This window comes from Theropithecus gelada, chromosome 16, assembly GCF_003255815.1.
Source record: "Theropithecus gelada isolate Dixy chromosome 16, Tgel_1.0, whole genome shotgun sequence".
NCBI classification, from domain to species: Eukaryota; Metazoa; Chordata; class Mammalia; order Primates; family Cercopithecidae; genus Theropithecus; species Theropithecus gelada.
The window spans coordinates 53,632,445-53,652,383 of record NC_037684.1 but is presented as its reverse complement, the minus strand read 5'-3'; the positions used below and the strand labels follow the sequence as shown (position 1 = coordinate 53,652,383).

At 49.4% G+C, this 19,939-nt stretch overlaps 1 protein-coding gene across 1 annotated transcript in view; it reads right to left on the bottom strand.

The window, feature by feature from the left end:
* RNF213 (ring finger protein 213) overlaps window positions 1-19,939 on the bottom strand; it is a 134,485-nt gene that overhangs the window by 33,240 nt on the left and 81,306 nt on the right. Inside the window, exons 28-39 of the mRNA XM_025363892.1 lie at window positions 17,956-18,149; window positions 17,282-17,440; window positions 13,009-16,620; window positions 11,392-11,528; window positions 10,905-11,000; window positions 9,167-9,285; window positions 7,936-8,055; window positions 7,364-7,509; window positions 6,861-7,008; window positions 6,454-6,589; window positions 3,067-3,258; window positions 1,442-1,587 (exon numbers count right to left, since the gene is read on the bottom strand). Coding sequence (XP_025219677.1) covers window positions 1,442-1,587; window positions 3,067-3,258; window positions 6,454-6,589; window positions 6,861-7,008; window positions 7,364-7,509; window positions 7,936-8,055; window positions 9,167-9,285; window positions 10,905-11,000; window positions 11,392-11,528; window positions 13,009-16,620; window positions 17,282-17,440; window positions 17,956-18,149 — 5,205 coding nt within the window. The remainder of the gene's footprint in view (window positions 1-1,441; window positions 1,588-3,066; window positions 3,259-6,453; window positions 6,590-6,860; window positions 7,009-7,363; window positions 7,510-7,935; window positions 8,056-9,166; window positions 9,286-10,904; window positions 11,001-11,391; window positions 11,529-13,008; window positions 16,621-17,281; window positions 17,441-17,955; window positions 18,150-19,939) is intronic.

Genomic DNA, 19,939 nt, shown 5'->3' with positions numbered 1-19,939 from the left:
GTCTAAGTCATGACACTCCCCTGCCTCCAGGTTGCTCTGGAGTGAAGGGGAATAGGGGACGCCTTGTCAAATGGGAGCTCATAGACAAAAGGGCACCAACTGCCTGATTTTGTAGGGAACTGAAGGAATAGTCACTGTCTAGACATTTAGGATATTTTTCTTTTTCTTTTTTTTTGGAGATGGAGTCTCACTCTGTTGCCCAGGCTAGAGTGCAGTAGATAGCATGATCTCTGCTCCCTGCAACCTCCGCCTCCCAGGTTCAAGTGATTCTCCTGCCTCAGCCTACCAAGTAGCTGGGATTACAGGCGCGCACCACCACACCCAGGTAATTTTTTGTATTTTTAGTAGAGGTGGTGTTTCGCCATGTTGGTCAGGCTGGTCTCGAACTCCTGACCTCGGGTGATCCGCCAGCCTTGGCCTCCCAAACTATTGTGAACCACTGCGTCTGGCCTAGGATATTTTTCCAGTGGAATAAAATAAGAGAAGGTGGAAGCCGTGTCAAATTCAAGTCAGAAACAGCCAAAGAGAAAAACTTGAGATAAGACTGAGTTGTATGTTGCATGGCTATAGGTCACAGCATGTTTCAGGAACCCCCAGGTCCAAGTAAATCAGGAACGAGTGGGCTGCTCTTCAGGGGCTGGCCTCACAGACCATGCAAGCTGGAAAGATCTGGCTTCTAGTGGGCGGGGTGCGGCCCCTAATTCGCATGCTGTCATAGAAAAGCAGGGTCAGTGGGGTATTGTCCTGAGAAAAGAATATGCTCATGAGGAGAGAGACTGCTTTGAGTTTGTTCAGAAAAAGTGGCAGAATGGTAACCTAGAAAAAAGGCCACCTTGAGTCTTCCGAGTGGTCGATAAGTAAACATGGAAGAGATTACTGCATGTATGAAATATAGCTTTTGCAAAAGTGTTGCGTTGTCCTTGGTTTTTCTGGACTATGGCAAACCCTCTGGCATCTGGCAGCAGAGTCCAGCACTGTGTCTGGGCTGTGACTCCTGATGGGGCAGCTGGGAGTAGGGGATACTCCAGGCGCTCGTGCCTTCTGAGAACGCCTCCCCTGGGGGCATCTCCTGAGTCCAGTGCCCCAGTCTGAGAAGGCCCAGAATGGGAGTGACCAGCTGGTAGAGGTGACAGTCCTCCTGTTGCCAGAACACACCCCATTTCACCAAATACCTGGCCATCACGGCACTAGAAACCATTTCACAGGCTCCCGCTGCCCTAGGACCAAAGGGTTCTGGTCCTGCCGGGGCCTCTCACTCCTTCAACAGAAACTTTAAAATGACACAGTGACATAAATTGGATGCTGCTGTACAAACAAAGTGTGAAAACTAAAATCTCCAAAATTCACCTTGCGATGGTAGCCACGCATCTGCTTTTCACTGTCAGGCAGTCCCTTTGTGATTCACCTGTGCTGAATCTGACCTGTCGTGAGGTAGCCTCACCTTCTGCGTCTGTGATGTACTGAGCCTGGACCCACAGCTCCTCCAGATAGTCCTTGATTCTCCAGCTGAAAGGTACGTTGTTGGAAGCGTTCTCGGAAAGGTTCATGTAGTTCTGCACCATGATGTAGGCCATCTCACCTTTATGTCTGCAGTAAGGCGAGTGACGGTACAAAGAGGGTTTGTGAGACGTCACTCAAAACACAAGACAAGACCCGCCACTGATGCCAGCTCCTCTCAGGCCTCAAAAACAAGGGGGCCAACAGGCCAGGCCGACAGCGCTGATTTCACAGCCCGGGGTGTCTGTTAGGACAGATCTAGGGAACTAGCTTATGCAATCTTTGTTTTACAGGCAAAACAAAAACAAACCAAGGCTGGCAGGGGTCAAGTGTGTTGCCCAAAATCTCCAGCAGAACCAAGTCTTCTGGTTCCTGAGCCTGTCTGTCTTTGATAACTTGTAACACAGAGCACAACTTGTTAGACAGTCTTTGTTTCATGAACACAGCAGCGCCTTGTCTTTTAAGTAAGTGTTTCCACTGGAATTCAAATTCCATTTCTTTCTCTCTTTTCTTTCTCTCTCCCTCCTTCTCCCTTTTTTTTTTTTTTTTTTTGAGATAGGGTCTCACTCTGTCACCCAGGCTGGAGTGCAGTGAGCGGTGTGATCATATCTCACCTCAAACTCCTGGGCTCAAGCAATCCTCCCGCCTCAGCTTCTACAGTAGCTAGGACTACAGGTGCGCACCACATTATGCCTAATTTTTAAATTTTTTGTAGTGACGAGGTCTCACTATGTTGCCCAAGCTGGTCTTGAACCCCTGGGCTCAAGCAACTTTCCTGCCTCAGTCTACTAAATTGCTGGGGTTATAGGCATGAGTCACTGAGCCTGGGCACGTTTATTTCTATATTCTTTATTAATCTATATCCAGAATTGAAGCCCCTGAAAGCTGAAGTGGAAGCTGTTGGGAGCTGAGCCTCGGCCCCACAGCATCAGACCTGGGGAGGGGGGTGGGGGCTGTGCAGCTCCACCAGGGAATGAGGGACGGGGGAGGGAGCACAGATCACTGGGCTGTTCTAAGCGCAGCTTCTCCATCCCATACCACACTGGGTCTGGCTAGAACCAGTGCTCTGAAAGCAGGGAAATGAGGAGGGTGGAGATAAAAATGTCTTGAAGCTTCATAAACTTCCTATTCTTTTTTTTTTGAGACAGAGTCTTGCTCTGTCACCAGGCTGGAGTGCAGTGGCGCAATCTCAGCTCACTGCAACCTCCGCCTCCCAGGTTCAAGTGATTCTCCTGCCTCAGCCTCTCAAATAGCTGGGACTACAGGCACGCACCACCACGCCCAGCTAATTTTTGTATTTTTAGTAGAGACCGGGTTTCACCATGTTGGCCAGGATGGTCTCGATCTCTTGACCTTGTGATCCACCTGCCTCGGCCTCCCAAAGTGCTGGGATTACAGGCGTGGGCCACCATGCCCGGCCAAACTTCCTATTGTTACTGCAGAAAGCGCCCACATCAACGTTGCTCTGAAGTTGAGGGCTGCATTTCACCCAGCACTTGGGAGAGCATATTAGGGTCCTGCTGTGTTCTGACAGTTTCTCTCCCCAGGGAAAGAAAGCCCTCCACTCACCTTGCATTATTCATCACAAGAGGAATGTTCAGAAGCTTCATGTCACTGAAAATAAACATCCAAAGGTCTCTTGCCCAGGGCGGAGTATCTGGCCTAGTCAGTAGCTCAAGGTTGCCGTCTCTGTCGATGAACGATATCATGCTCGCCAGCAGAGGGGTGACAGCACCTTGGACCCGCTTCCAGAGGGTGTGCCTGCAGCACAGGAGAGAGACTGGCCACCACGGCTCAGAGGAACCACAATGGCGGTCGGCCACCTTTTGACATTGTGTTCCTTCTTGAGCATGAACAAAACAACTAGTCTACTAATTACCACACTACAGCGATGGCAGGAACTTGACATTTTCATCATTTTTAAGTCCTAGAAAACAGACTCATAAAAATATCTAAGATGAGAGGCAGAACTGGAATGGAACTTAATTCTACATCTAATCAACTGTCATTAGGTGACTGGAAGGGTGAAGTAGTGTTTGATTTTTATTTTTAAAACATATATGTGAGACAGGGTCTCACTCTATCACCCAGACTGCAGTGCAGTGGCACAATCATAGATCGTTGTAACCTTGAATACCGGGGCTCAAACGATCCTCCCACCTCAGCCGTGCAAGTAGACAGGGCCACCACGCCCAGGGCCACCACCTCCAGCTAATTTTTAATTTTTTTTTTTTGTTGGGATGGGGTCTCACTATGTTGCCCTGGCTGGCTGGTCTGAAACTCCTGGCCCAAGTAATCCTCCCATCTCAGCCTTCCAAAGTATTGGGATTATAGGTGTGAGCCACCGCACCTATCTGCTTTATTTTTTGCAAAGCTGCATAATTTTTGTATGTAACTATTTTTCAGAACAAGTCATCGAGGTTCTCCAAATAAATAAAATTATGACAATCCATTTGGAAAAAATAAATATTTTACAAATCTGATGTGGATAGACTATAATACAGATGAAGAGACCAAAATAAATTTGTCCCGGATCAAACTAAACAAGAAGGCACATGTTTATCTGGAATTAAGTATTTGTTCCTGTTGATGTTTTTGTACACTAGATCTGGGTGTCTGATAGACAGACAGGTGGATGGATAGAGGGGCTGATGGACTGATGGGTGGATGGACAGGCAGGCGGATGGATGGATGAATGCACAGACAGGCAGACAGAAAGATAATTGGTTAACTACAAGACATTTTGTTGTTATATATATTTTGTTGTATATATTTACATGTAACAATAAAAACTCTATTTCAAAATTCTTGTGTAAAGGATAAGAATTAAAAGGTGGCCGGGCACGGTGGCTCACATCTAATCCCAGCACGCTGGGAGACTAAGGTGGGCGGATCACCTGAGGTCAGGAGTTTGAGACCAGCCTGGCCAACATGGTAAAATCCCACCTCTACTAAAAATACAAAAATTACAGGCATGGTGGCAGGTGCCTGTAATCCCAGCTACTCAGGAGGCTGAGGCAGCAGAATCACTTGAACCCGGGAGGCAGAAGTTGCAGTGAGCCGAGATCGTGACACTGCACTCTAGCCTGAGGGACAAGAGTGAGACTCCATCTCAAAAAAACAAAAGACAAACAAAAACCACAAGGTAATTAATGTTGGGGGAAAATCAAAGCCTCTCTTTTGAAGAGAATAAAAAGAAATACTTATATTTTTAAAATATATAGTACACAGGATCTTGGCAAGAATTTTAAAATGTCTACTGGGAAGACAAAGCATCCCAGTGACCAGAAGGAGAAAACAGCCAACTGGGAAAAGTCGCAGAACACAAAAGGCAGAAGGAAAACCCAAGCGCTGGGAGAGGCGGGAGCAGCTGAGCCTGATTCTGCTGTATCTGGACAGGCAGGCAGAGTTCGGGACACAAAGGACTCTCAGGATTTGTGCTGTTTAATCCCAAGAGGACAAAGGACTCCAGTCCCCCAGAACACAGGGGAGGTGAACTGAGGTAGTCAGGGCGCTGCTGGCCCTGGGGCAGGTGAGCTGAGGGTGCGGGTCTGGCCACCACTCAGCGGCTACGCAGGCCTCACGGTGACCACGGAATGTGACGAAGCCAGACCTAGTACTGCATGAACAGCGAGCGGGGAAGAGCAGGCTGAGGAGGTTCAGTGACTCAGGGCTGGTCCCGGGAAGTGGAGTCAGGGATTAAAAGCATCAACAGGCCGGGCGCGGTGGCTCACGCCTGTCATCCCAGCACTTTGGGAGGCTGAGGCAAGTGGATCACCTCGGGTCAGGAGTTTGAGACTAGCCTGGCCAACATGGTGAAATCGCGCCTCTACTAAATATACCAAAATTAGCTGGGTGTGGTGGTGGGTGCCGGTAGTCTCAGCTACTCAGGAGGCTGAGGCAGGAGAATCGCCTGAAACCCAGGAGGTGGAAGTTGCAGCGAGTTGAGATCACATCACTGCACTCCAGCCTGGGTGACAGAGTGAGACTCTGTCTCAAAAAAAAAAAAAAAAGTATCAATAGAGTACACAAGGAGGAACCGAGGGAAATGAAAATATTTCTGTCTCCTAAAATCCCTTCAGAAGGCGTGACAAGGAAAGAAACGAAGGATAAGTAGAGAAAAAGAATCAGAAAATCTCTGGTCATAAGGAAGGTGTACATAAGCCCCCATTCCCATTCACCCCACTTCTTCCTCCCTAAGCCCGCATTCCCGTTCACCCTGCTTCTTCCTCACGTTCCCTCCTGCAGATCACACCTGGCCGTAGGCCCAAAGCGAACCCATCACTGGCGCAGAAGCTTGAACCTGGAAGGGACTCATGGAGGAGGTCTGCTATCTTTTAGAGATGAGAAAGCTGGGCCCAAATAACAAAGTCACTGGATTCTTAGGCTGTCAGGCAGGAGGTCTGAGAGTCTGTCTTAGAGGCCCTCCATCTGGGGCCCAGAGCACCCCTCCTTCCTCCACAACACACGGCCACATCCAGGATAATCAAGGTTCGTCCCATGGGTGACAGAAAAATAACCATGGCAGTGAATGGTGCTGCTGGGTCCTGGTTTTGCTGTTACCATTCTTCAAACAGCAGGACTGGGGAAATACCGCCTGTCCCCTGCCTGCTCTGCACATCATTTCAACTTCATAACTGAAAACAGCAGCCTTTCTATGGTTAACAACATGTTAGTAAATGTTCTACTCTAAGAACAGATATGCTTCTTAAAAGTTTTTAGTATGCAAAACTGTAAACACAGAAAAGCAGAGGAACAGTCCAGCACCTGCCACTTGGCCACTGTCCAGACCTACTGTGTGCTTCTTGGGGAAAAAAATTACAGCTTTGAATGACTGAGAGGTTTAGAAAGAAACAGCTCAGTCCCCATGGCTCGGATGGAGAGACGATGCCCCCAGGCAGGTCCCCATGCTGCCACCAGATTGGAGTCACTCCCTCCTTCCTTTAGTCACAGTACCTGAATGTGCCCGCCTCCTGGAGGGCGTCCTGGTTGCAGGCTTCTCTCGCCACCCACTCCAGAGTGTGCAACTGGCTCTCTTCTTGCGTCTTTAAAAGGACATTGAGGCGCATCTTGGATACCCGCAAGAAAGAGGCTGTACAAAGGCAGAGACAGATGTTCAGCATGGCTGTGGCTGGGCTGTTGGCTCTGGAGTGCTTCTGACCCACCCACCTCAGGAAGAGAAGTCCTTTGGCCAGGCCAATTCTAGAGCAAAATCTGAGAGATGCTCTTAGATTCCCACTGTGTCACTGCTTCTGCTGAGCCATGGAAACCTGAGAGGGTCCCCAACACGCAGTGAAATGATGCCCACTCCTCAGGAAGAGCCCACGTGGGGGCAGGGGCAAGAGGGGTGGGGAGGCTCATACCGTGGCACGCGCTGTCCTCGTTTAAGAGGTCCAGGAGGAGCACCACCCTCCGCATATTGCGCGTGCAGCTCTCGTTCTGGTCTCTGAGCATGCCCACGGCGCTCTGCACACAGCTCCTCAGCAGCCTGGTGGTGTCCAGGATCGACACCTATTGGTGGAGACGGTTAGGTCGCCCGTTTCTGCCACTTACACGGCGGGTAAAAGCCAAACCACCCATATGCGATGAGGGTCTCGATGCAGCAAACAGCACAGGGCGGCGGTCCTCATGGACAAAGAAGGACGCCAACCCCCACCCCCCACCAAACTGCCGGTGCAGATGCCCTTGACCCCCAGTAACCCCCAGTAACCAGCAACAAGACCGTCGCTGTGTGAGGAAAGTGGGGCGCCATCCTCACCGCCGCGCAGCGGTGGCGGCTCCTCCAGCTCCCAGTGCAAAAGCATAAAGAGGCAGGTCGGAAGCGTCACCAGCAGCACAAGGGGAGGTCCCAAGAATCAGAACTTACATCACTGCCTCCGAGTTCAGAGGTTTCCTTTTCCACCTTCTCAGAACCTTCTGTTTCCATGGCCTCCTCTGCCACCTCCCCTGACGTGCTGGCCTCCGTTTCCATCGCCTCCTCACGGCCGTCTTCTGCCCGGTGTTCCAAGCCCACTGCAGTCAAAGCAAACGTGATTGCGTTACCGCTCAGAAAGTGGCATGGGGACTGGCAGCGGCGCCATCTGGGAGTCTGTGTGCTTAGGCTCCGAGTGCAGGCTTCCCTGGCCCCCGCTCTGGTGATGGGTCCGCAGATGAGAAATCACGGTCATGAAGATCAGCCCCCAAGGCAGCCCCTTCCTTCCAGCCTGGGCTCTGCCGTGTTCTAGGCACTCACTTCCATGGCTGGCCTGATCACAGAGCTCTACCTCAGCCTGTGGTAAGCGCACCTGCTCGGCCCTATGGTGTGATGATGAGCTAAAGCTCCTGCTGAGGGACGACACACGGTGGCCCTGCTCCTAGTGCCATGTGCACGTCATGCTCCACACCTACCATCTGCCCTTCCACCACCCGCTCCCCCAGAGGCTCCGCCTCATGACTCACACTCAGGCAAGTCTCTGGGCGCGAACAGCTGGCTGATGGTGACACTCTGCAGCCTGGTCATATCTGAAACCATGAGGGTGGATCTCCGGAGGTCATCGATGTGGACAGACTGCCACAGCCCTGTGAAGAGTGAAGCCACCCACAACCATCTCGTGTCTTTCCCGGCTGCTGCTCAGCCCTAAGCAGGAACACTGCACACCCTGGCTTGTCATTACCTTGCTGCAAAATGAATGACTGGCACCCTGAAGCCGAAACCCTGGAATGGGCCTGCACAGAAACCCCCGACCCTATACTACACAAGACCCGATGCTATGCACATCAACAACTTCAACATAAACAGCAGCGGTAAGACCTGCAATGGCAGGTGTGGGAAGCACGCGTGGATAAGGCCTGTGGTTCTTTCACCCGTGCATTGTTGTATTTGCTGTATCACAGTTAGTGAGGGGTGGGGGACACTGGCAAGGTCTGCCTTCCATTCTCCAGGAAATGATTCACGTAAACTTACTTTCCTGTTTCTGGAATACCAACTTTTCTATGTCATAAATAGCTGATGACTATTCCTTGGAAGAAAAAAGATCTGAAGATAGCTCGACGCCCGCCACTCTCCCTCCCCGCCAAACAGGCATATCGGTGCGTTCCCGACAGTGTACGTCGGGAGTCAGGGGTCTCCGCTCTGTGTGACCCGCATGCTAAGAGGCGAGGAGCTTGCCTAGTTAGTCCAGGACAGGCTGCACACAGCCTCCCGTCCCAGGATTCACGTTTTCACAGTAATCAGTGGTAAGAAATCTAATTGCATCTGGAAAGAATCCTCTTGAAGTTAACAATAATATTCTAATTTCAGACTTTTACAACGCAGAACCAAATGAGAAACAGTTCCAACATTACTTAAATAAATACGCTGACTGGGCTGGGTGCGGTGCCTCACGCCGGTAATCCCGGCACTTTGGGAGGCTGAGGTGAGCGGATCACGGGTCAACAGATCAAGACCATCTAGGCCAACATGGTGAAACCCCATCACTACTAAAAATACAAAAATTAGCCGGGCGTGGTGGTGCATGCCTGTAATCCCAGCTACTTGGGAGGCTGAGGCAGAAGAATCGCTTGAACCCGGGAGGTGGAGGTTGTAGTGGCTGGAGCCACTGCACTCCAGCCTGGCAACAGAGCAAGACTCTGTCTCAAAAAATAAATAAAAATAAATAAATAAATACATTGACTGATGTTCTGATCTCACCTCCATGGAAGCCCACATAAGCTGTTCCTCTTCCCATCCGGGACAGTTTTGTGATGAAATAGACGAAGATACGGTCCTCGTTTTCTTGTATTTTGTTGATTTCATTTATAGCAGAATACCTATTTAAAGAGAGAAAAAAAGAATACCTATTTTAAAAACAAACACACACAAAAAAACAAGCACCTAAATAAAGCAAAGTTGTGCGGCTGCAGAAGGGTGTTCTCTGAGCTGTTGGTCTGGTCTCACAGCCACCCGTTCCGAGGAGTTTTACATAAACTTCAGACTCCTGTGATTGTGGTTTCTTCTCTCACAGGGAGATGAGAAATCTTCTCTTAGCAGGCTCGTTTTCTTCCCCGTTCCTGTGTCCTCTGCTTTGAAGTGGCATTCCTTTATTTTTATTTATTTATTTATTTATTTTGAGACGGAGTTTCACTCTTGTTGCCCAGGCTGGAGTGCAATGGCACGATCTCAGCTCACAGCAACCTCCGCTTCCTCAGCTCAAGCGATTCTCCTGCCTCAGCCTCCCAAGTAGCTGGGATTACAGGGATGCACCACCATGCCCGGCTAATTTTGTATTTTTTTAGTAGAGACAGGGTTTCTCCATGTTGGTCAGGCTGGTCTCGAACTCCTGACCTCAGGTGATCTGCCCGCCTCAGCCTCCCAAAGTGCTGGGATTACAGGCATGAGCCACCACGCCCGGCGTGGCATTCCTTTGTTGACCAGAAACCCTATCTTGTGCTCCTCAATGGGCCTGCCCCGGTGCAACTAAGGGTGAGGCCAGCTGAACTGTCCATTCCTTCTTTTCTCTTAAGCCACGGGGGTCTTGCTGTGTTGCCCAGGCTGGTCTCAAACCCCTGGCCTCAAACGATCCTCCTGCCTCTGCTTCCCAAGTAGCTGGGATTACAGGAAATAGCCCCTGTACCCAGTGGACCTTTCCATTTCAACAAAGAGTTCTGTGCGCAATGCCATTCCCTTCAGATGACCAATGGCCAAAGCCAGTTTCTTGTTGAAATCTGAGCCGCAAAATGAAATATGGCATCCAATGCTTCAAAAAGGTCCAGAAATCACTTTTACTTTAAGTGATAAAGGCACAAAGTTAATTCTAAGAGCGTCAGACTTCCCCTACAAATACTATAAAAACATCCAATAAATAGGAATAAAAGCATTTACCTACTGTTATTTCCTTCGAACTTGAAATAAATTCAAATTGTATAATTCAAAATTAATGATGACTAAAACATGTCTACAAACACAGGCTTCAAAGGCGTCCTTTTATAGCTTGTTAATGCTCCATTATTTACACTTCTCACATTTCACTTTTTTTGTGGGGAGGACAGGCTCTTGCTCTGGCCCCCAGGCTGGACTGCAGTGGTGGGATCCCAGTTCACTGCAGCCCTGACTTCCCAGGCTCAAGTGATTCTCCCACCTCAGCCTTCTGAGCAGCTGGGACTAGAGGTGTGCTGTGGAAGGCTAATTATTTTATTTTTTTAGTAATGAGGTCTTGCTCTGTTGCCCGGGCCCATTCCGCTATTTTTGTAATGTTATTAGCCTTTTCGCTTTGTCTCTCTTCAAGAGTTTCCCTAATCCCCACTTGGGAGAATAAGGCGGGGGAAGAATTGTTCTTATTTTTATTTCTATATTGATTACGATACTATACTGTTTTCAAGGAAGAAATTCTCTAGGACCTCCTACGTTTTGGGTTTTTACATAGTTTCTGAAAAAAATACTAAAAACATACTTAGCTGAGGCAATGAGCTGGGCACTATGGATTCCATCTTCAAAATCTGTCTGAATAATGAGGATTTTACATTTGGCTGTATTCGTTAAACAGTTTCTGAAAGAAAAGGGAGGTTATTCAAGCGAGTTCTCTGTCTTAAAAAATGGGTAACAAAATTCCCCCAAGTGATGAGAGACATAAAGGCTACAAAGAAACAGCGACTCAGGTGGGATTTTCTTCTGTAAGAACAGATAGTCCCCGGGAGAAAACCCAATGAATGTCTCCTAACGAGGTCCGAGGACGATGCTTTCGGAGGAAGCATGTCAGGCCAGACACCACGTTGCAGAAGATGACGCAGATGAGAGGGACACTGGGAGAAATTTAACAAGGATCCATTTCACAGTCACGTGACTGTGGCACTCATTAACTAGCGCTGGCACCACTGCCAGGCAGAAGCCACACGGCCACGGCTGGGGAGGGAGAGGGCAGGGAAGGCAGGGAACCTCACCGGACTTCTTTGAGGAATGAGAACTCTGTGTCAAACCGCTGCAGCCACAGGAGTGTGAGTTTCGAAGCCCTGCCTGTGACTTCTGATTCTAAAATTTCACAGTCGTGACTTGTTAGCAGCCTGGAGAAAGTGGTGATCTACAAAGTTAGGAAATGCAAATTACTTGCCAGAATTCAAGGAAAGGTTGCAAGTCTGCTGCTAGGTTTAGACAGATCCCAGAAACTTGCAGATGTGCAGCGCAGTGCAGTTGCCCCGCAACGGCACAGAATCCAAACCCAAAGGAGTTTCCCAAAACAAGGCAGCACTGGGGCCAGGAGGCCCTACAGGGCCAAAGGCTTTGGAGAGATGACCCCACCCTGCCCTGAGGGTGCCTTCTTCTCCTCCCCAGAGGCCCATGCCTCTGCCTGCTTGGTCCCTACTTGAGATTCCCATGATCCCTTAGGGCTCAGCACAAATGCCATTTCCTGTTATAATCCGACTTCATGCTTTCAGATGGAGTTCGTGGTTGGTACCGCCCCTTCCCCCAGATGTCATTCTCCTGCCCCACAGGCCACTCCCCCATCACAGTGCAAGCGGAAAAGTTCCTCAAGACCTGCCTCCCAGCCTAGCCTCACCACTGAGCTCAGATTCCTACGTCCAACTGCACGATGCATCAAAACCTGTCCCCAGTGGACATCATCACTGGCCCCCCAAAACCTGCTGTCCATTCCTGGGTTATCTGTCATGATGCAGCAATGTCCACTCATCTGAGTCCAGGGAGCCACCGTGGACCCCTCCGCCCCCCACACCCTTGCTGGGTGGTAGTGTTGGCCCTGCCAAATGGCCTCCCAAGTACCTCTCGGTTCCATCTGCTCCTCTCCTTTGTACCGTTCCAGCAGCCTCCCCACTGGCCTGTCTTTTCCATGACAGCCTTTCATCAGACTCCCTTCACCCAGCTAGGGAGACACACGTGCCTCCAGCGCCCGCTCCATAGGGCTGAGATGCGGCTCCGCAGGGCCACTGAGGCCCTCCAGCAGTTCTCTCTGACTGCACCGCATCGCCCCATCTTAGCACTCACAGCCTGGAACCCTAAGCGCTGTCAGCGGCTCTGCCCACAGAAGGCCCTCAGCCTACAGTCCCTTCCCCGCCATTCTTCCCCATCAGCGAGGGGCCTCTCCTAGGGAACATCTCATCTGAGCTGGCATCCTGGTCTGCAGTGCTCCCTGCTGCCTCTAAGCACAGCATTGATCATATGATATTGATGGCATCTGATCATGTACTGGTCTCTCCACACTCCCTAATGCTAACAAAGGACAAGAGCTGCAGAGTCATCTCTGCATCCCCAGTGCCCTCGGCCCGGTCCTGGAACATGGTACTTCATTTGTTGGTGTGAACATCGTGTATGGTGCTGTTACCAGCATGGCGCACTGCACAGACCCAGGCACTCAGCACCTGGTTAACTGGACCTACATAGATACTTGGCTCTCCCCACACTTACCACGGAGGAGAGCCCAGCGTCTCAGCATCTGCCTGCAGGATCCCTAGCCACTGCCGGGGGAGGAATCTTGAATCCTGACGCTAGGGATTTAGGACTCTTGGGTGACAGAGGATAGGGTACGAGTGCAGAAAGACAATCACCTCTGTGAAGATGGCATGGCGCTCCAGGTCTGTCGTGTGCAGGTGCATCTGAAGGAAATCTGCAAAGGAGTTGTGCCTCTGTCTGTAGAAGTACTCCTGTGACAGCGACTTCCCTGGGAACGAGCCCAGCGAGGAGGCGCTCAGCCGGACCACGGCATCGGGCGTAGCGCAGTTCAGCAGGATCAGTCTGGCCTCCTCAGACACCTTCTGGTAAAGTTCCTCCGTCAAGGCCGCTCTATGACCCTGCCTCTCTATGACCTGCAGCACCACAGAGGCGCAGGCGTCCGAGTGGTAGCCGATGAAGACGTCAGAGGGGCTGTATTTGTGCCTGTTCAGGAAATGCTCTGCTTTGACATCGATGAACTTCTCCACCCACGCACAGAGCTCCTCCACGACGCTCTTCTGCCATTTCTCCAGCACCGTGTTGATGTCCAGATAGTGCTTCTCCAGCCGGTTAATGAGGGGGATGGGAAAGTGTTTGTACACGATGTCTTTCTCTTCAATGACGATCAGGCGGAAGTTGGGGTGAACCCGACATTTGACGCGGTGGGTCCCCAGACCGAGGTCCACGTACTTCTGGCCGCCGAGGTGGACGTAGTACTGGTTGAGCGCGTCGTAGAGGCTCTCGTAGAGGTTCTGCAGGTTGAGGAGCACCACCATCTTGCCTGTTTCCATGCAGATCTTCACACGATTGATGTTTCTGCAGATCTGGGTGTACTCCTGGTCCTTGGGGAAACCAGAACCGAAAATGATCTCCGGCTGCTGGTCCTCCTTGAAGAACGTCTGCTGCAGGATCTGTAGTGCCACGTAGTTTTTGGTCAGCAAGAGTAAGTAGCGGGACTCAGCATCTTCCAGCTGTCCACCCGGCACCTTCTGAGAAGGCCCAAAGATGTTCTGTTTGATCAGCTGCAGGGGACTCACTTCCTCTGAGCACTTGGCCTCAGGCAAATTGGCCAGGAAGATGTCTAAAGCGTGGATGTCATCCTTGCCACTGAAGTTCCTAAGGACAGCCTGTGCAATGTCTTGCGGGGAAGGCTTTCTATTTGAAGCCTTCGCTGCAGCAAAGACCATTTTGATGAGGCTGTAGTAGTCACGAAGCCCGAAGAATTCCTTGTCCTGGTTCTCACACACCGTTTCGTAGGCTTTGGCAAAGGACGCAAAGTACCCTTGGATTCGGTCCTGGATGAGGCTGTCTGAGGAGCAGATGCCCTTGGCACTGTCTATGAGCTCTCGCTTGTTGGGGCTGCCGCGTGACACGAAAATGCCCCGGTTCATCTTGGCAGGGTCAAGGGCCCAGTTGGAGATGCCCACAAAGCCAACCTTTTTGTGGGGGGCGGGATCGTCTTCAATGCATCCGTCTTCCAGCAGCGGGTGCAGAGTCTTCAGGGGCATTTTGGGCGAGTCTTCCGCCAGCCCCACCTCATCTAACACCACCACGGAGACATACTGCTGCAGGTCCTTCCCCTGCTGAAAGCGGGCACACTGCCGGAAGGTGCCAATGATGCCCTGTGGGGTGGAGTGCGGGCTGCACTGGAAGGACACCAGGTGGACCTGCTTCAGGCTGCGGAACAGATCTGAGTAGGCGGCTGGGCCCTGCATGGCGTCGGCCACAATGGTCTTGGCGAGGGACTTGGAGCTGCCGGGCTTCCCCACCAGGAAGAGGGGAATCTTCAGCTCGATGCAGATGACCATCATGAAGACGTTCTCCTTCAAGGCCAAGTTCTTGGCGATGGTTTTCCTCAGAGGTATGCCGTCCAGAAAAAGATCCTGTGCCCGCGTTATTTCATCCAGAAGCAGCCTGCTGTTGTCATACGGTTTCGGAAAGAACCTGGCGATGGCTTTCCGATATGAGTCTTTCTTTTCTAAAGAGGCGTGGTAACACACCCCAACGGCCAGCATCAACGACCAGAGGACGGGATCTCTCTCAAGGTGATTTTTGCTGACGCTGGACTTGGAGAGAAAGGAATTCAGCTGCGCTAAGAGCATCGCACTGTGCTCGTGGAACCATCTGAAAACTTTCACACAGCGCTCCACGTCCCTGAGGCTGACAAAACCACACTCATCTTCTCTTTTCCTCATGAAACCCTGAGAGGCGCAGAGGACTTCTGTGATCACGCGAGTCTCGTTTTCATCTAGGCTGATGGAGTCAACCAGTCTCTGGACAATCTGCTGGATGTAGAGCTTTTCAGCAGCGTCACTCAGTTGTCCAAAGTCCCACACCAGAGGAATCAGGCTCGGGGGCAGAGCGTGGACTCGGTACACCAGCTGCCTCAGAGGAATGGAGCCCAGCTTGTCGGCCGTCTCCTCCGCACTCACCCTGTAGCCCAAACCAGCTGACTCCAAACGGCAGATCATCTCCTCAGAGTGCTTCCGGTACGGGTTGCAGGCGGCTATAATACGCAGGCCAGAGTCCCTAGCCAGGGGCTGGCCGTCCACCATACGATCACACAGGACTTCTTTGATACAGCTTACAGCTTCCGTGGTGTTGGCTTCATCAAAAAACAAGATGGTGTCCAACTGATGTTGGTCCTTATTGGCGAAGGCCACATTTTCAGCCTCCCTGACTCTGGAGTAGATCATGTCTGCGGTTGTTCCTCCATGCACCTTGACCAGCTTTATGGTGTCAGCATCGGCACCAGCACGCCGCAGGTCGCTAAGGAATTTAATAAGCCTGGTTTTGCCACAGCCAGTTTCTCCCATGATGATAACCGGGATCCCACACCGGAACCGCATCTCAATGGCAAGGATCTTAAGCATATTGTCTGTCGTGAGCTCATACGTTTCGTCCGGGTCAATGGCCCAGCGGATCCCTAAGGTCAGGCAGAGCCTCTCAAGTTTCTCGTGTCTGGGCAGTTTATCAAAGTCGACATTGAAGGGCACCCTCTGGAGCAGCAGCCCCTGATACAGGTCCATGGTCATGACATCTCTCTTGATGACCTTCCCAGTCAAGTGATTGATGGCGTCGACACTGCCCTTGCTGTTGGGCTGCAGATAGAAGCCGATGAACGTCATGGTGGTGCGGTCGTCATTGAAGAAAACGTATGGGTGAGGCTCCGACTCCCACCTCTTCCGGAGAGAGAAGGGTGCTAGATCTTCTTCCTTAACCCCATCCATGGTGACCATGTGCTTCCCCGGGCTTTGGTCAGAGGTATGGAGTGTTGGTGTGGCAAAATCTCTTGCCATAAAGATCATGAAGGTCACCACAAAGTTCTTGAAGCCTCTCAGTGTGTCGCCAATAAAACTCGGATTGCAGAAGAGAGAGGCCTCGCAATCTCTGAGCTGATAATTCAGGAACCGAGCAAAGTTCCGAAGCTCTGACCAGGATGGGTTTATTACCCCGCAGTAAATCAGGAAATGCTGGAGGCATTCCTCCGGGGTGCCTTCGACAGAGCCTTCTTGATACTCAAACATGTCTAGGTCTTGGTTTTGATGGAATCGTCTTAAATATTGGTAAGGTCTTTGGAAAGTTTCGCTGCAGAACTCCCACTGATCCATCCCAGGCTCTGTGTCACTCCTCCGAGGACTCAGCTCCATGTCTATCACCTCTTTGGGAGGCCTGCAGGTGACTTTTGGGAAGATGTCAAGAAAACTGAACTGGGGGACACGTGTACGCTGGAAAGGGGAGACATGAATGAAATGGTTACAAGAAAACTTTCTAAGAAATGCTTTTGTGTCTTAACCCTCCACGTTATCTATATTGGATGGACCTTTGTGAAAAATGCACTGAAAATATGTAGTTTTCTGTATACTCTTTTTTTACACAGAATATCTTTCGCACATTAAGTAAGGCATTGTTGTGGGAGCTGCATTCTGAGCCAGGAAATCACTTTCTAGCCCAACTTCCTAAAACTAAGTTTCTCCACTAAGCATACATGTATATGTATGGGAGTGAACATAAAACTCTCTTTTGCTAAGAAATTTTTACGACAAACATCTCCTTCCCAACTTAGCTGGCACTAGGAAAGATGACTTCTTTCAGCAGATGAATTTACTACATTCAGAGTGCAGCTGGGATTCAGACTGGGCATACAGCATGAAGCCTGAATTGAATAGACAAATTGAAGACACTGCTCATTAATAGAAGAGTACTTTTATCCCAAACATGATTAAAACGTGAGTTTAAAGATGGGCTTTTCTTTACTAACACCACACTCAGCTGCTGCACTACGTAAGGCAAAGCTGTGGAGTCACCTAAACACATCGCTACATTTCAGTAAGACCAGAAGGACCCCAGGATCCCCAACACCAGGTGAAAATGCCCCACATTACAGACCAGCTTTGAAGACCTCCTCGACGGCACTGACGTCCTCCTTTCCAGGATTTCAATGATATACAAATGGCAGGGGTTCCGAAGCCACATTTTCCCGTTTATATCCATTAAGTATTGTAAAATGAGGAGCTTGAAAAGAAACACCCAAATTCCAGTCTGCACCTAAGGACAGAATAGCACAAGGTGTAAACACACAACACAATGGCGAGTTCTCCCAACTCCAAGGACCCCCCTTATTTTGCTCTTTGTCACGATGATCTTGATGGTCGACATCAACAGTTCAGCCAGCAACGGCCCACGTCTCCGAGGGCAGCCCCGTAAGATCCTAATACTGTATTTCCCTGTACCCTTTCTCTGTTTAGACACACAAACACGCCGTTTTACAACTGGCTTCAGGATTCAGAACAGCCATATGCAGCCTAGGAGCCACCGTGTGTCCCATGAAGCCTGTGTGTGCGGTGGGCTCTACGTCTAGGTTTGTGTAAGCGCACACCATGACGCTCACACAGGAGGAAATTGCCTGACAACACACTTCTCAGAGCGTGTTCCGCTGTTGAGCTTCATAGGACTGTGCGTGTGGAAACGAGGAATTCTTGTACATGGGAAGGAGTCACGCAAAGACGTGGGGACCACGTCTTTACTGATGTGGCCATCAGCTGATGCTGGAGGGCACTTACTGAGGAGGTCACGTCCAAATGAAAGAGCACGGGGACCTTCTGATACTGCGCGTCCAGGAAGGGCAGCAGGGCACCCAGGACTTGGCTCTCATCCACCTGAGGGTCGATCAGTCGAATCGTTTTCAGAGGCACCTTTTTCCTGTTTAACTGTATCTTTAGCTTGTCGTGCAACCTCTTCACGTAGAGAGACTTTCCTGTAACATTAAAATATAGAAATTAGGGCTGGGCACGGCAGCTCGCACCTGTAACCTGGCACTTTGGGAGGCCGAGGCAGGGGACTCACTTGAGGTCAGGAGTTCGAAACCAGCCTGGCCAACATAGTGAAATCCCATCCCTACTGAAAAAACAAAAAAATCAGCCAGGCGTGGTGGCAGGCACCTGTAATCCCAGCTACTCAGGAGGCTGAGGCAGGAGAATAGCTTGAACCCAGGAGGCAGAGGTTGTAGTGAGCAGAGATCACGCCACTGTACTCCAGCCTGGGCAACAGAGCGAGACTCTGTCTAAAAAAATAAATAAATAAATAATATATATATATTTATATATATTTGTATATATAATTTATATAAATATATATTATATATAAATATAAATATATATAAATATATTTATATATTTGTATATATAATTTATATAAATATATATTATATAAAAATATAAATATATATAAATATAAATATATAAATAAATATATTTATATATTTGTATATATAATTTATATAAATATAAATTTTAAATGTAAATATAATTATATATAAATATATATATTTATATGTATTATATTTAAATATATTATATATAATATATATAAATTTAAATATATTATATATAATATATATATAAATTTATATATATTATATATAAATATATATATAAATTTATATACATTATATATAAATTAGGTCCCAGGGCTAGGACAAAAAGAGAATCTAGAAAGATCCACTAGAAGTTAACTTCTCTTTGTATAAAATTCAAAACTGCCGCAACATCACGTCAGATTGAAGAATACGCTCTCGAATGTTCACATTTCCCAGGCGTTACCTACTCATTCTCCTGACCACCTCCTGCCTCCACATGACAGCAGGCAAAGCACCGTCCTGCGCCACTTAACACTAGGAACACATTCTGGAAAACGCACTGTGAAATGACTCTGTCGCTGTGAACATCACACAGTGTGCGTGCAGAAACGCAGACACTACAGCCGACCACACACCTGAGCTAGGTGGAATAGCCCATTGTCCCCGGGCTGCAAACCGTGACAGCATAGAGGCATCCTACGTACAGTGGGGAGCTGTGACACAGGGGCAAATATCTGAATATCTGAACGTATCCAGGCCAAGCAGGGTGGCTCGGGCCTGTAATGCCAGCACTGTGGGAGGCCGAGGCAGTTGATCACTCAAGGTCAGGAGTTTGAGACCAGCCTGGTCAACATGGCAAAACCCCATCTCTACTAAAAACTAGTCAGGTGTGGTGGCAGGTGCCTGTAATCCCAGCTACTAGGGAGGCTGAGGCAGGAGAATCACTTGAACCTAGGAGGCAAAGGCCACAGTGAGCCAAGATCATGCCACCGCACTCCAGCCTGAGTGACAGAGTAAGACTCCATCTCAAAAATAAAAATAGAAACATCTAAATGTAGAAAAGGTACAGTAAAAATATGGTATTATAATCTTTTGTTCTTTCTTTCTTTCTTTCTCTTTTTTTAAAAGACCAAGGTCTTGCCCTGTTGCCTAGGCTGGAGTGCAGCAGCACAACTGCAGCTCACCACAGCCTCGACCTCTTGGGCTCAAGTGATCCTCCCGCCTCGGCCTTCCTAGCTGGGATCCCTAGCTGGGATCACAAGCACACACCACCATGCCTGGCTAATTTTTAAAGTACAGTTTTATAATTTTATGGGATTGTGGTCATATATGTGGTCTGCTGTTGACTGAAATGCCATTATGCGTCACATGACTAGCTAATGAAAGTCACAGCAAAAGCAGAGGTTTCA